The sequence below is a fragment of the Danio rerio genome, chromosome 14 (assembly GCF_049306965.1).
Source record: "Danio rerio strain Tuebingen ecotype United States chromosome 14, GRCz12tu, whole genome shotgun sequence".
In the NCBI taxonomy this organism is placed as follows: domain Eukaryota; kingdom Metazoa; phylum Chordata; class Actinopteri; order Cypriniformes; family Danionidae; genus Danio; species Danio rerio.
In genome coordinates, this window is record NC_133189.1 from 7,050,834 (window position 1) to 7,065,059 (window position 14,226).

The following is a 14,226-nucleotide window of genomic DNA, read 5'->3' on the forward strand; positions in this document are numbered from 1 at the left end:
TAACATCACGCAGTTGCTGCAGATTTGTCTTGATGCGAATCTCCCATTCCACCACATCCCAAATGTGCTCTATTGGATTGAGCTCTGGTGACTGTGGAGGCCATTTGAGCACAGTGAACTTATTTACATGTTCAAGAAACCAGTCTGAGATGATTCGCGCTGTGGTCATAAAGGGTTGGACATGGTCAACAACAAAGGTAGGCTGTGGCATTGACATGATGTTCTATTGGTACTAATGCTCAGAAAATATCCCCCACACCATCACACCACTACCACCAGCAGCCTGATCCACTGATACAAGGCAGGATGGATTCATGCTTTTATGTTGTTGCCACCAATTTCTGACCCAATCATCCGAATGTCACAGTAGAAAGTGAGACTCATGGAAGTGTTTTTCCAATCTTCTATTGTTCAATCCAGTTTCCTGTTCTTAGCTGACAGGAGTGGCACCCGGGGTGGTCTTCTGCTGCTGTAGCCCATCTGCTTTAAGGTTGGACGTGTTGTGCATTCAGAGATGCTCTTCTGTGTACCTCAGTTGTAACGAGGCTTTTTATCAGCTGGACCCAGTCTGGCCATTCTCCTCTAACCTCTGGCATCAACAAGACATTTGCGCCCACAGAACTGCCGCTCTCTGGATATTTTCTCTTTTTTTAACCATTCTCTGTAAACCCTAGAGATGGTTTTGTGTCCCAGCAGATCAGCAGTTTCTTGAATATTCAAACCAGCCCGTCTGGCACCAACAACCATGCCACGTTCAAAGTCACTTTAATCACCTTTCTTCCCCATTCCGATGCTCGGTTTGAACTGCGTCGTGATCATATCTACATGCCTAAATGCACTGAGTTGCTGTCATGTGATTGGCTGATTAGAAATCTTCGTTAACGAGCAGTTGGACAGGTGTACCTAATAAAGTGGCCGGTGAGTGGACAGTTTTGACAGCATATTGATTGCTTATGTTGGTTCAGTTATACACAGATATGTTCGGTGAAGCAGTAAGAGTTTAATAAGAAATAAACACAGCTTTCTGACCAATCAGAGTCAAGGACTGAAACTGTCCATTCTAATTTTGATATTATTGGCATTGTAGAAAAGAATTGACGTTAAACTGTAAAAAATGCAGGGTTCCACACAATTCCTTCATGTTGCCACAACACAAATTGATTGAGTTTACTTAATCATCTGTACAAATTGAAGTGGATTGAACATAAAACAATTACGTTGTCCCAAAAAACACCTCAGGAATTGTGTTGGTTCAGCTCATTTCAAAGAAATAGTTTGAATAAGCAGCAAAAAGTCATTTTTAAGCGTATGCTAATGCTGGCGAAATCTTGTGATGCAATGCAAATCTCTTTCATTTGATTCACACTTTTTATTTGTCCATCAGCAAAACATATCAACGTACTGCCAAGAATTACACATGGTTATCTGAATTACTGCAGAACTCTTGACCGTTCACTCCGTTCCCCTGATTTTGGAGTGAAAGCATGAGACAGTTTTATTTGATTGGTGAGAACGAACAGGGGAACATGAGTTTGTTCTTCTGTGCCACCAGGTATAAAGCGCTTTCCCTCACTGGAGAAACACACAACAATATAAAGAATAGGTGAAATATAGTGCATATAAGAGCCCTTCTATGACAAACTAAAAATCAGAATGCTCTAATAATCATGGTACAGTAGTGTGTTGTGTAATAATAATTATAATAATAATAATAATAATAATAAGATATTATTCAGATTTACCTGCCGCCACCACTCTGGCATCTTCATGTGATGTATGGCGTACTGCTGCCCGCTGGTCAGCACTCTCATACCACCATAACACATGCACTGAACATACAAAAAAATATCAGAAATATGTAAAACAGTAGATTTTTCCCCATGAGTTAATATTAATGAAATCTTAAATGATATCTATCTATCTATCTATCTATCTATCTATATATATATATATATATATATATATATATATATATATATATATATATATATATATATATATATTTATTTATTTATTTAAGACAGTAAGGTCTGACTTTGCTTAGACAAAAGTCTTGTCACTAAACAGAAATAATGTACAGTATAGAATATAAACTCATGCTGCAGTGGAAACAGAATGAATATTATGTATGACTCCCATGAGCTTGGAGGACTGCATCCATACATCTCTGCAATGATATAAATCACTTATTAATAAAGTCATCTGGAATGGCAAAGAAAGCGTTCTTGCAGGACTCCCAGAGCTCATCAAAATTCTTTAGATTTATCTTCGATGCCTCCTCCATCTTACCCCAGACATGCTCAATAACGTTCATGTCTTGTGACTGGGCTGCCCAGAGGAACCTGCTTATAGGAACTTTGATGTGGAGGCTGAAGTATGAGGAGCGTTATCCTGCTGAAGAATTTGCCCTCTCCGGTGGTGTGTAATGTAATGGGCAGCACAAATGTCTTGATACCTCAGGCTCTTGATGTTGCCATCCACTTTGCAGATACTGAATGTGACTCCGAACCATGATTTTTCCTTCACCAAACTTGACTGATTTCTGTGAGAATCTTGGGTCCATGCTGGTTCCAGTAGGTCTTTAGCAGTATTTGTGATGATTGGGATGAAGCTCAACAGATGATTCATCGACCTTCTGCCACTTTCAAGTGATCAACAAGAAGTCAACTTATTATTTTTTGCTCTTACAACTGGGATCGAGTACTAGACTTTTGCCAGGTAGTGTATTTTGTCGGGTTATTTAAAGGGTCATATATCATCATGATATTAGTTTTTAATTGCTTTAAAACATATCTGCATCTCTGGTGTCCACTCACCTTGATTGAGCTGTCCAAACTCAGAGTGGAAAACCCCAACCGAATGAGCATATCCTGATCCCGTATGTGTGCCCACTGCTGCCTGAAATGCCTTGCCCCACACAGCCGGACCACCCGATTTCATCTGGAAAGTGGCCAGCTCGAAAACCCCTTCATGTCATTAACAAAAGTAGTTCAGGTCAGTTTGCTGAAGTTTTGTTCTGTGAAGAATTTACTCTGATTTGTAATGGGAGAATGAGGAATATTTGGGAAACGTGTTCGAAAACAGTCATTATGATTTTATTTTTATTGAACTCAACAAACCGTTAACTATTTTTATTCGGTTATGTTTTTGGAACCATGTCAATGGTTTAAAACATTCTTCATAATATCCTCTTGTTTTCTTCAAAAAGCTTTGGAAGCACTTGAGGTTGAGAAAGGTTGAGTTTCCCTTTAAAGCACACATTCTTACCGCCTTCTTTAGGTGGCTTCTGAATTTTGCTCCAGGGTACGAGGTACGTCACCTCATTATCTTGAGAGCTCAGCATGGGCATGGCTTTCGAGATGTACTGCTCATTCCAGCTGGGGTCCTGAGCTAGGGCAGCCCGCACAGACGCCCGCTGGGCATAGCTGTCTAAACAACATTATGGAAAAGACAGAAAAACATTTCTTTTGATAATTCACATACGCATAACATAATTTTTTATTTTTATATATAAAGGTTGTGATGTTTGTGAGGCAATTTGACCAATATTGATTCAAATGTATTTCATGTTTTTGCGTTATTTTAATTATTGGATTATTTAAATAACATTTTATTTATTAGTTTGCTTTTATTTTGTACTGATGCATGGTAAAATATTTGTTATTTCTTGTAATCATTTTTATAACATATTTATATATTAAAATGTATTTTAATAAAATTTATTTCATGAGTTTGTTTTATTTTAATTATCAGATTATTTAAATTGCATTTTATTTATTATTATTTTGTTTTTCTTTTATACTAATGCATGTTAACATATTTGTAATTTCTTGATACCTTTTATGTAACATATTTAGATTTTTAAATTTATTTTAATAAAATTTATTTCATGATTTATGTAATTTTAAATGTTGGATTAATTAAATATTATTTTATTTATTATTTTTTATGCTAACGCATGTTAATATACTTATTGGACTTTCTTATTACCTTTTATATAACATATTTATATTTTAAAATGTATTTTAATAAAATGTATTGCATGATTTAGTTTTGTTTTAAATAACATTTATTTATTGTTTTTATACTAGTGCATGTTAATGTACTTCTTGGAATTTCTTGTTACGTTTTATATAACATATTTACATTTTATGATTTATTTTTATAAAATTTATTTAATGATTTTGTATTATTTTAATTAATGTATTATTTAAATAACATTTCATTTATTAGCTTTTTTATTTTATGCTAATGTAGGTTAATATACTTCTTGCACTTTCTTGTTAGCTTTTATATAATATTTTTATATTTTAAAATTTATTTTAAGAAAATGTATTGCATAATTTATTTTTATTTTAATTGATGCATTATTTAAATAACATTTTGTTTAATTTTTTTTACTAATGCATGCTAATATACTTTTTGGAATTTCTTGTTACTTTTTTATAACATATTTATAATTTAGAGATTTATTTTAATAAAATGTATTTCATGATTTTGTATTATTTTAATTATTGGATTATTTAAATAACATTTTATTTATTAGTTGTTGTTTTTATACTAATGCATGTTAATATACTTCTTGTAATTTCTTATCTTTTTCTACACTATCTTTTGGTGATCTTATGTACAGCTTTATTATAAATGTGCTTTATAAATAAATATTGTATTTTATTTGACATATTTTAATAAACATTTTATGTGAACTTTATTTTTACTCTATTTTTCTAATTACTTTATTTGCTTGCTGTTTCCCTAAACAAGTAAAGAAACAGATTAAAGAGTAATTTCAATATTTTGTTGAATTTTTTACTTCAATAAAAAAGTTTAAAAGCGTACAAGACACATTTAAGAGCTCATTCTCACCATACTTCCAGATGTGGAAGACCTGATTGAGACCTCCGTATTCCACAGTCCAGTATCCGATGAGCTCCGAGTGGGCCGTGCGCAGCTGGATCTTCTCATTGGTCAGTTTGAGGAAGGCAGCATTCAGATGTGGTTGAATGTAATATGTGCGAAACTCATAGAAGGTCCCGTGCTGCTGCTGGGGTCCGGTGGTGATCCATGCAGCGCTGGGCTGCTAAAAAACACAAATAAGAACTGACAGTGACACCATGTGGTATTTAATAGAACTGTTCAGAACTGTCCCGAACTTTTTAGCCCCAAAATAACAATGCCAGTGACTCACGACCCCCAATATCCTCTGAGGGGTTTATAAATATATAAACTTTGCACACAACAGCGCACAAATACCAATAGGCCCAAGCCTATTCCTCATTTAATATTGAAAAATGCCACTCGGAGAGCATAGTCTATGTTCAGTTGTAACCTGTTTTTACTTTTGAAGTACGTGAGGGCCGTAAAGGTGTCAGAAATTTAACCTGGTGCCATAAAATCAATATGTGGTGTCTTTAACATGACGCAATCTTCCCAGGGGGCACAAAAACAAAACAAAAAAGGCTGGTGGCTTTTTTATTTGCATGTTGCTTTGTTAATACATGCATGTTTTTAATGTATTTTAATGTGGTTATGGATTAAACATAGTAATTCTAATAGTTTAATAAAATCAATTAGATTTTTGGAAATCACCAAGCGACCCCCCACCCCCCTCAATGTCCCGCAACTTCCACTTTGGGAACCACTGTCCTAAAACTCACTTACGCACAATCTTGCTTCTTCTGTGAGACGGACTATGCATATGTGCAAAGAACAATAGGAGAAAAAGTGTCCATGAATTGAAACCTTTTCAGTCTAAAGGCTCTTTAAATTAGCCATTTTTGAGCACTTCAATATGGTGGTATAGTGTCAATGATTTTGTATCAATTCAGAAAAGTTTTTGTCAGAAATTCAGAAAAGTAATTGTATTCATTGTTGTTACATAAATATGCATTGCGCAGAACAATTCTACATTTAAACTACAGGAGGTTACATTTATTAAGACAATCGCACTACCTTAAAAATTAATCGAGTAATAAATAATGAAAATATATGGTAGGCATGAAACATGGTGTCACTGCATTGAAACATTTTTGATAATTATATTATTGTTTAACTTTTCTATTTATTATTTTTTCCATAAATCTAAAAGGTGCAATTTGACTTTTATTCTACTTTTAGATATTTGTAAGGATTTTAATTATTATTGAGACAAGCAATTAAATTAACTATTGAATAATTAAATTAGAAAATAAATTTAAATTCAACTTTATTGATGTGATTTGTAATTATTTCATTTTTTAATTAACATACCAGCACTGCTTTTCCGTGTATGATGTTAAAGATAAACTAAATGTTTACATTCTATTTGTTCCCATTTCGGTACAAAGGTCAAACCCTACACTATACACCCCAAATTATATAGTTAATAGTATAGATAAATCCCTAAATGTTTACTTAATCGTTAATAGTTAAGAATGTGTTTATAAGTTGACATTTAATTAAAAAATGCATTAAATGAAACCATTTTAGTTCACAAAATCAAACAGGCAAAATTGCTTAATATTTCAGATGCTGGTGAAAATGTTTTTACAGCAAATAGAGACACCAACTAAGACTTTTCACTGAAAATATTATGCTTTTTTTTATAATGTACAGTTATTTTTCTTAGTAGAATGAAAAATATAAACATTTTCACAGAAAGCCTAAACTTTGGAGACTTTATAATCAATATACATGATTAGATGGAGATATTATTTTTTATTCTATTTATTTCTATTTATTTTTTTTACATTTGTTCAGTGACAACTTGTGACATGCTCCCTATATTTTTAACTATGGTACTTTGAATAGTAGGTGTTATTAAATGCAAGTATGACCTCAAAACAATTTTAGCACTATTAGACATAACAATGTTGTACTTTGATAGTCATTGGCTGATTTCAATATTTAAAACTAACAAATAATACTTTTTTGAAATTATATTATTAAGAAGAAACTTCGAATGTGTGAATACAAAACAAATGTTACCTCAATTTTATTACAGCAAATGTTATGCTTATTAAATAAGGTACAGATAATTTTCTAAGTAGATTGCAAAATATAAACATTTTGACAGGAAACCCAAACTTTGGATATTGCGTAATGAATCAAAGTAAGCTAGATGCATACACGAGAATGGCATTCCCACATTAATGGATGACATATTGTTTCTATTTGGATTATTAAACTGCAGTGATATAATGTTTTTGTAACTCTTCACGCTGCCAGGTGTTGAACAAACACAGTTGAGTTACATGTTCATGATGTGAATGACAATGGAGCTCGTCCTCTGACACACTTCCAAACACACTGGCGTTTGTCTTTTCATGCGGTGAAAACATTAAATATCATCACATGAATTCAATTAATGAAAGCTAAATTGATGGATGTGTGTAATACTGCACTTCATCCTAAATTAAACGTGCGAGTGCTGATTAAACTCACCGTAAGTCGGTTTTTCACGGTCAGACATCGTTCTGCGTGCCGTGACGCGCTCCGGACAATACTGCGTAATTTTATCATTTCACTCAATGTAAGTCTAGAAGTGTATCTGCAGAGTGACTGACATGCCATATCAAACGTGCAGCTGTGTGCAAAGTTCACTTCACAGTGAGTACGGAAGCCGAAAGGTGTCGTTCAAGTTCACTGCATGAAACTTGAGCTCCTTTGTAACAGCAATCAATGATTTTAAATGATTCACTGCTGAATTATAGAGTTATTCGATACACTATTGGTCAACTATTTGAAAACATTACGATTTTCTCATGTGAGGAAGTTTTTTCTACTATAAGTTTTAATTTATTTGATCACACATACTTGTAAACTGCAACATTTTGAAATATAATTTCAATTTAAAATAACTAGGCTATTAACATTATTTGTGGTAAAAGCTGATTTATTTTGTATTACTAGTCCAGATGATCATTCAGTAATTGTCAGATTTGAAAACAGCTTTATTTCATTATATATTATATTATATATTATATTTTATGGAAACTGTGACAGGCTCTATTAAATCATTTGTAGGAAGCATTCATGTATTCTTTAAGAAATATTTTATTAATCTAGAACACATTAAATTAACAATGAGAGCAAACAGATTTGTGCTCATACAAAGGAGTTCATTTGGATTAAAAAATAAATATAAAAAAGGTAAGTGAATGAGTAAAAAATGAATATTTTTTTTTCTATTCATCAAAGAATTCTGAAAATAAAAATATATAACAGTTTCCAAAAAAGACAAATTATTAATAACTGAGCACCAATGATCACTGGTCAAAGAAGAATAGCAAAATCTTTCATTTAGAAAAAATTCTGAAGAATCATGTGATGAATCAAGACTTGAGTAATGATACTGAAACTGATATCAAGCACATTTTAAAATAAATAAATAAATATATATATAATATATATATATATATATATATATATATATATATATATATATATATATATATATATATAAATTTATTTTTTAATTATTTTTATTACATTTGAAATGACACTTTATTACATTTTTATTTTATTTTTAACAAGCACATTTTAATCCACCATGTTCCACCATCCCAAATAAGAAGTGAAAATGATGTGGAGGATTGGGGAGAATGCCTTTAACAGAGATCGTAATTTCTAATTTAACTATTTTTTTGTTTGTTGTTTTATAGCTGAACTAATAAAAATCAAACTGAAAATGAACGTTTCACTCAACAGATAGAGGACAATGCAGAAGACAATGAAGACAAAAAACAGGTGCATATATAAATATATATATATATATATATATATATATATATATATATATATATATATATATATATATATATAATGTAATTTTTTTATTTTTTTATTATTTGTTTTTATTCAGTACATTTTTACATTTATTTTATTAGTTAATTTGTTATTTTTTTACTTTAAATAAATGAGCATTGAGCATAAATGAGCATTGATGAGCATAGATTTCATTTTTAATAAATCTTAATATTTCCACACTGTAAAAAAGTTGGCTCAACTCAAAATTGTAAGGCAAGAGCTTTGAAAAAAAAATAAAATTTTGAAATGACTTTCAACTCAAAACCGCACTTGACTAGATTTAAGTTGAGTAAACTCAAATATCTATTGAAGCTGATTTCCTTAAATTTTAAGTTGAGTCAACTTTTTTTTAAAGTGTGTAATGTATTAGGCCTACTGGAGGTTACAGTTACATGGTATATCGTGTACAGTTACAGACATAATTCCTACTTTGTGTTTATCCCATATTTAAATTGTTTTAATATATGAAAAGTGTTAAAATCAGGAAAGTTCTATTTTATACTTAAAGAAAATATAGATATTCAAACACTAGAAAAAATATACCTACACTGTAAAAACATCCTGGCTGCCTTAAATTTTCAAGCTGAATCAACTTAACTTTATGGGCTGCACGTTGATGCAGTGGATAGCACGATCGCCTGACAGCAATAAGGTCGCTGGTTCGAGCTTCGGCTGGGTCAGCTGACATTTCTGTGTGGAGTTTGCATGTTCTTCCCGCGTTTGGAGAAAGACATGCGGTACAGGTGAATTGGGTAGGCTAAATTGTCAGTAGTGTATGTGTGAATGAGAGTGTATGGATGTTTTCCAATGATGGGTTGCAGCTGGAAAAGCATCCGCTGCGTAAAACATATGCTGGATAAGTTGGCGGTTCATTCCACTGTGGCGACCCCAGATTAATAAAGGGATTAAGCCAAAAAAGAAAATGAATAAATGAATGAACTTAACCTAATGAGTATATTGAACTGATATTATGTTAAACTGATTAAAAATGGCTAGCGTTAATTATAAAATTAAGTTAGAACATGATTAACTTAGATTACTAAGTTACAATGATCTAAAACATATGCTGTCAGCACTAATTGATCCTATAATCTTTTGCAGTGCAGTTTTGATTCGCATTTCTGTTCTTCTCTCCCATTTCCCTGCTCAATCATCTAGTTAATTATTATTATTAGTATTATTACGCAAGTATTGTCAACTGCATTCCATGTTTAATGGAATCCCATTCACTTCACTTTGGGGCCGATAAACAGGGACACACCTCCCAGCCAGACCTGTTTTGAAGGATATTATACAGACCAATGCATTTTGGATTGTGCTCAGCAATTTTTTAGACAGACTGGAATGTTTATCCCTTAATAAAGAGAGACAATAGAGAGGCTCTCACTGTTGTTGACGCGGGACGCTGGGTAGGTGGAGCGGACTGCCGTCAAAATATCCACACCTCTCCTCCTCCTCCTCACTTTACAAATATATGTTGCTGTCCATCAATAATACAGCACTCAGAAACCAGCTGGAAGTCATCAGTTGCCAAGTCGAAGCTTGAAGGCTGAATCTACAAACTTTTAAAAAGCTTTTGAAATCTTCAGTTGAGTATCATGAGCAGAACAGCAGTGGTTCTGGTGAGTTTGGTCTTCATCCTTTCCGTTGGTAAGTCTCCCTTTACTGTAATACACTGTATTGTTGGGTTTAATGGCTTCTGCTTTCCGTTTTGACCACTGTGCATTCAGCAATTTTTGCATATTTTCAGGTGCAGAGGATAAGTCTAGACTCTACCGCAGGGTAAGTCTAAATTTTTGCATTAACCACCTTCTCCTATAGTTCATATTTGGATTTTACTTATATACAGTATATACCATAGATACAACTAATATAAAAAAGAATTACAAATATGCATAAATATGTTATTCCTATCATTTTTATATATGTGTTCACACAGTATTTGGCTGTAAAAATTGGACTGGAATTACATTAGAGTTACAGATTTGCAAATATGTGTTCAAATACATTAGTTATAATTTTATGCAATCATACAGTATATGGCCATATATAAGCAATTTCACATTCGTAGCAGTGTGATATGGCTGTATATCAGCACTGGTGAGAGGCGTGCTCATTTCGCACTGGTATGAATGTGATATTGCACTTATACAACAGTTCGATGGCATAATCGTGCATATAAAAAAGACAATCAAACATAGAGAGTCTAAAAACCCTTTCATCTGCCATTCATTCACATCTGCAGCCGACATCAGAACAGCAGAAACCATTGCTAATCCACAAACATCACTTTAAAGCTAGTGTTTAAATGATTCTCTAGCGGAGGGCTGCCCAAACCTTTTCTTATAAAGGGCCATGAACCAATCTTGATTAAGGGCGATTGGTCGAAGGTAAATACACCAAAAGCTATTGCATTAAAGTTGCCATTGGTGATTTTCTGATTTATTTAATATTTAAAAATAACCAGAAAACATTGCTTTAGATTAACTAATGCAGTATATATTTGAAAACTTTATAGGGAACTTATTATCGTACAAAAAAAAAATCTCATTTATAACAGAAAGGAGATGCACTTGTCAAGCTGCATCAGTTTTTTTTTTGCCATAATTGTCTTTTGCAATGTTCTCTATCTGTTAAGCAAGTATTTATATTTTAAAAAAAAATCTGATTCATTTACAACATTTAATTGAAATGTTTATTTTCAGTTAGATTTTTTTTTTAGCTTAGCAATAAATCAACAAACAAAAAATTACGTTAAATTAGAAATTGCGATCTCTGTTAAAGGCATTCTCCCAAATCCTCCACACCTTCTTATTTGGGATGGCGGGCCAAATCAAAGATTACCATGGTCCAACTTTGGACCTAGTTTGGACATCTCTACTGTAGCATAATATCTAAAGTTATGACAAAACTGGTTATTTTGCTCACATTTTAAGATTATAAGGCTGAACGGCATGAAATGCCATCAGTCTAGAAAGATTTCAGTAATTCTCTGTTGAAATCAGGATATCACAAATATTAACCCTGAAAAAGCCGAATCAAAGCAAATCCTACCAAATACTAAATACAGCACAACATACAGAAGAGAGATATCGACTTAGACTATCACTTACCTGTTTTTAAATGATTTGTCCAGCTGTAAAAAAGGCTGTTTTTCTTTCCTAAGGACTTATTATGCGGTCTCTGTTGCCAGGTTGTTGCTAGATCGGATATGGTTGCGGCCGGAAGTTTATTCATTCATTCATTCATTCATTTTCTTGTCGGCTTAGTCCCTTTAATAATCCGGGGTCGCCACAGCGGAATGAACCGCCAACTTATCCAGCAAGTTTTTACGCAGCGGATGCCCTTCCAGCCGCAACCCATCTCTGGGAAAGCAGCAGGAAGTTAACAAGAATCATTTATATTATTTATTAAATTTCCCATTTATTGTATTTTATTAACGTCCCACACCCTAACCCTTAACCCAACCGTCAAAGGAATGTTATACCAAGTATTATTTATGTTATCTATTAAATAGTATTTAATTCTACAATTCTAGTATTTAATTATTCAATTCAATAAATTGTATTTTTTAATGCATACCCACACCCCAACCCTTAACTCAACCATCACAGTACTGTAAAAATATTAATTATCATTATACAGTGTCATGAAAAATACTGCTATAATATTGTGCATATCGCATTTCCAGCCACCCGCGTATCCGATCTAGACTTCACCCTGTCGCCACCTTTGGCGGAACGTCAATTGTCGTTGCTCTGCTCAAAGACAGGCTAATGGCCACCGAATGCGCTTAATCTCAGAAATTATAAATATATAAAATAGGCACTATCTTTATAGTTGCATAGTTGCACTCTAAACAACTACATTTTCATGTAAAAAAGCCTCAAAAGTACATTCTGTTGTCCAACCGCTGCAATATTTGTCAAACTGTAGTGAGATTATTCCTCTGCTGCCACTCTACGTTGGCGGAGTAATACACAAGTGTGAAGAGGCTGTACTAGTGCTGTTACTGCAGAATATCACACGGCTATCAGCCAATCAGATCCGAGAATCAGACAGAACTGTTGTATAAATTACCATACTGTATTTGAATGGTTGAAAAAAATACAAATGTAAGTTGCCATTTTAGCAAAATATATGAATATATGTTATCCGAATTGATTTTACAAATATTTAAGTATATGTTGCAAGTATGACATATTTTATATATAAAATTTAAATATGACATGGTATCACATATATGTTGTTTGTATATATTTACATGTATAATTTTTCTATATGGGCCAGAGCAAGTCGAGTTATGATGCATAATTGCGCATTGCATGTGTGTTTTTCTCCTGACAGCCTGCATGTGGAGGTTTGAGTGTGAGTCAGGCATGTCCTCTCAACTACTCTCCTGTCTGCGGTAATGATGGCAACACATACGTCAATGAATGCACCCTGTGTGTGCAGAGAATGTGAGCTCATTCCCTTGTTCTGTTTGTTTGGGATACGAGCATTACAGTATAGGGTTATATAAGTCAGTAACACTGAGGTATCACTAAAAAAAAGTGTTTGTTTTTTAGGCACTCTAATGCGGACATTTTGATTGTGAAAGATGGCCGCTGCTGAGGTGGACGACCTTATCATCTCTTCGCTTTTCATATCTATGTTTGTTTACGAGTGTTTTTGCAATACTCATCCCAATGTTTTCAGTACACTAATATACAGTAGAGAAAACCTACTGCAAGTTAAGATGAGAAATAAAAAATAGGGAAACACTTTGCATAGCTCCATTTGTTTACATTAATTAAAGGGATAGTTCACCCAAAAATGAAAGTTAACTATTTTCTCGCTGTCAAACGGTTTCAAACATTTATGAGTTTGTTTCTGCTGTTGAACACAAAAAAGAATATTTATTTTGAAGGAATCTTACAAAAATTCAATTTTAAGAAAATGGTTATAGAAAACCTCCCACATAGCAAAATTTATCTGGCCCAGCTCTGGCCCACACAATCAGGTTTGGCTTGGCCCACATGCCGCAGTGAATTACGGTACATGACTGGACCAAATCTGGCTTCCAGACAAGGGCCAAACACAGACCATATCTGGGCCAAGTCTCAGCCAAGTTAATAACTCATAACTGGGCCTGAACTGGGACAGATAGGTTGGTGTGTCACGATTGCAATGAAATTGATAAACCCATGGAGTGATGCGCTTTAGGCACACTATGGGCACGCTTTTTATCAAAGTGACCTGATTGGTAGAATTTTTTTCTTTACTCAAAAATGATTTTAGTGTATTTTAAATGTGGGTCAAGACTGGCCAAAGTCACATGGCCCACTTATCAAATTTTTAAATCTGGGCCAAATACTACGTTTTTCATCTGGCCCAAATCTTGTGTGCCGCCTTAAAAACGGTGCCACCTCTGCCAAACCCGGGCCATGTTTGGCCCAC

At 33.4% G+C, this 14,226-nt stretch overlaps 2 protein-coding genes across 3 annotated transcripts; one reads left to right on the forward strand and one right to left on the reverse strand.

The window, feature by feature from the left end:
• Positions 1–980: 980 nt before the first annotated feature.
• On the reverse strand, positions 981–7,616 carry nipsnap3a (nipsnap homolog 3A (C. elegans)). Of its 2 annotated transcripts, none has more exons than NM_200264.3 (6): positions 7,423–7,592; positions 4,867–5,080; positions 3,268–3,429; positions 2,817–2,966; positions 1,743–1,829; positions 981–1,572 (listed from the first exon to the last, which is right to left on the reverse strand). In NM_200264.3, exons 1-6 carry the CDS (start codon positions 7,549–7,551, stop codon positions 1,496–1,498), a joined length of 819 nt encoding a protein of 272 aa, NP_956558.2. In that variant the 5' UTR covers positions 7,552–7,592; the 3' UTR covers positions 981–1,495. The 2 variants fall into 2 exon arrangements, with proteins under 2 accessions (NP_956558.2, XP_068069277.1); XM_068213176.2 differs by having other exon boundaries at positions 1,350–1,572; positions 4,867–5,077; positions 7,423–7,616.
• Positions 7,617–10,284: 2,668 nt separating this feature from the next.
• Positions 10,285–13,989, forward strand: LOC100334024 (probable pancreatic secretory proteinase inhibitor). The gene is made up of 4 exons (NM_001386516.1): positions 10,285–10,437; positions 10,538–10,569; positions 13,135–13,247; positions 13,356–13,989. The coding sequence occupies exons 1-4, from the start codon at positions 10,386–10,388 to the stop codon at positions 13,399–13,401; spliced, it is 243 nt and encodes an 80-aa protein (NP_001373445.1). The 5' UTR covers positions 10,285–10,385; the 3' UTR covers positions 13,402–13,989.
• Positions 13,990–14,226: the final 237 nt, after the last annotated feature.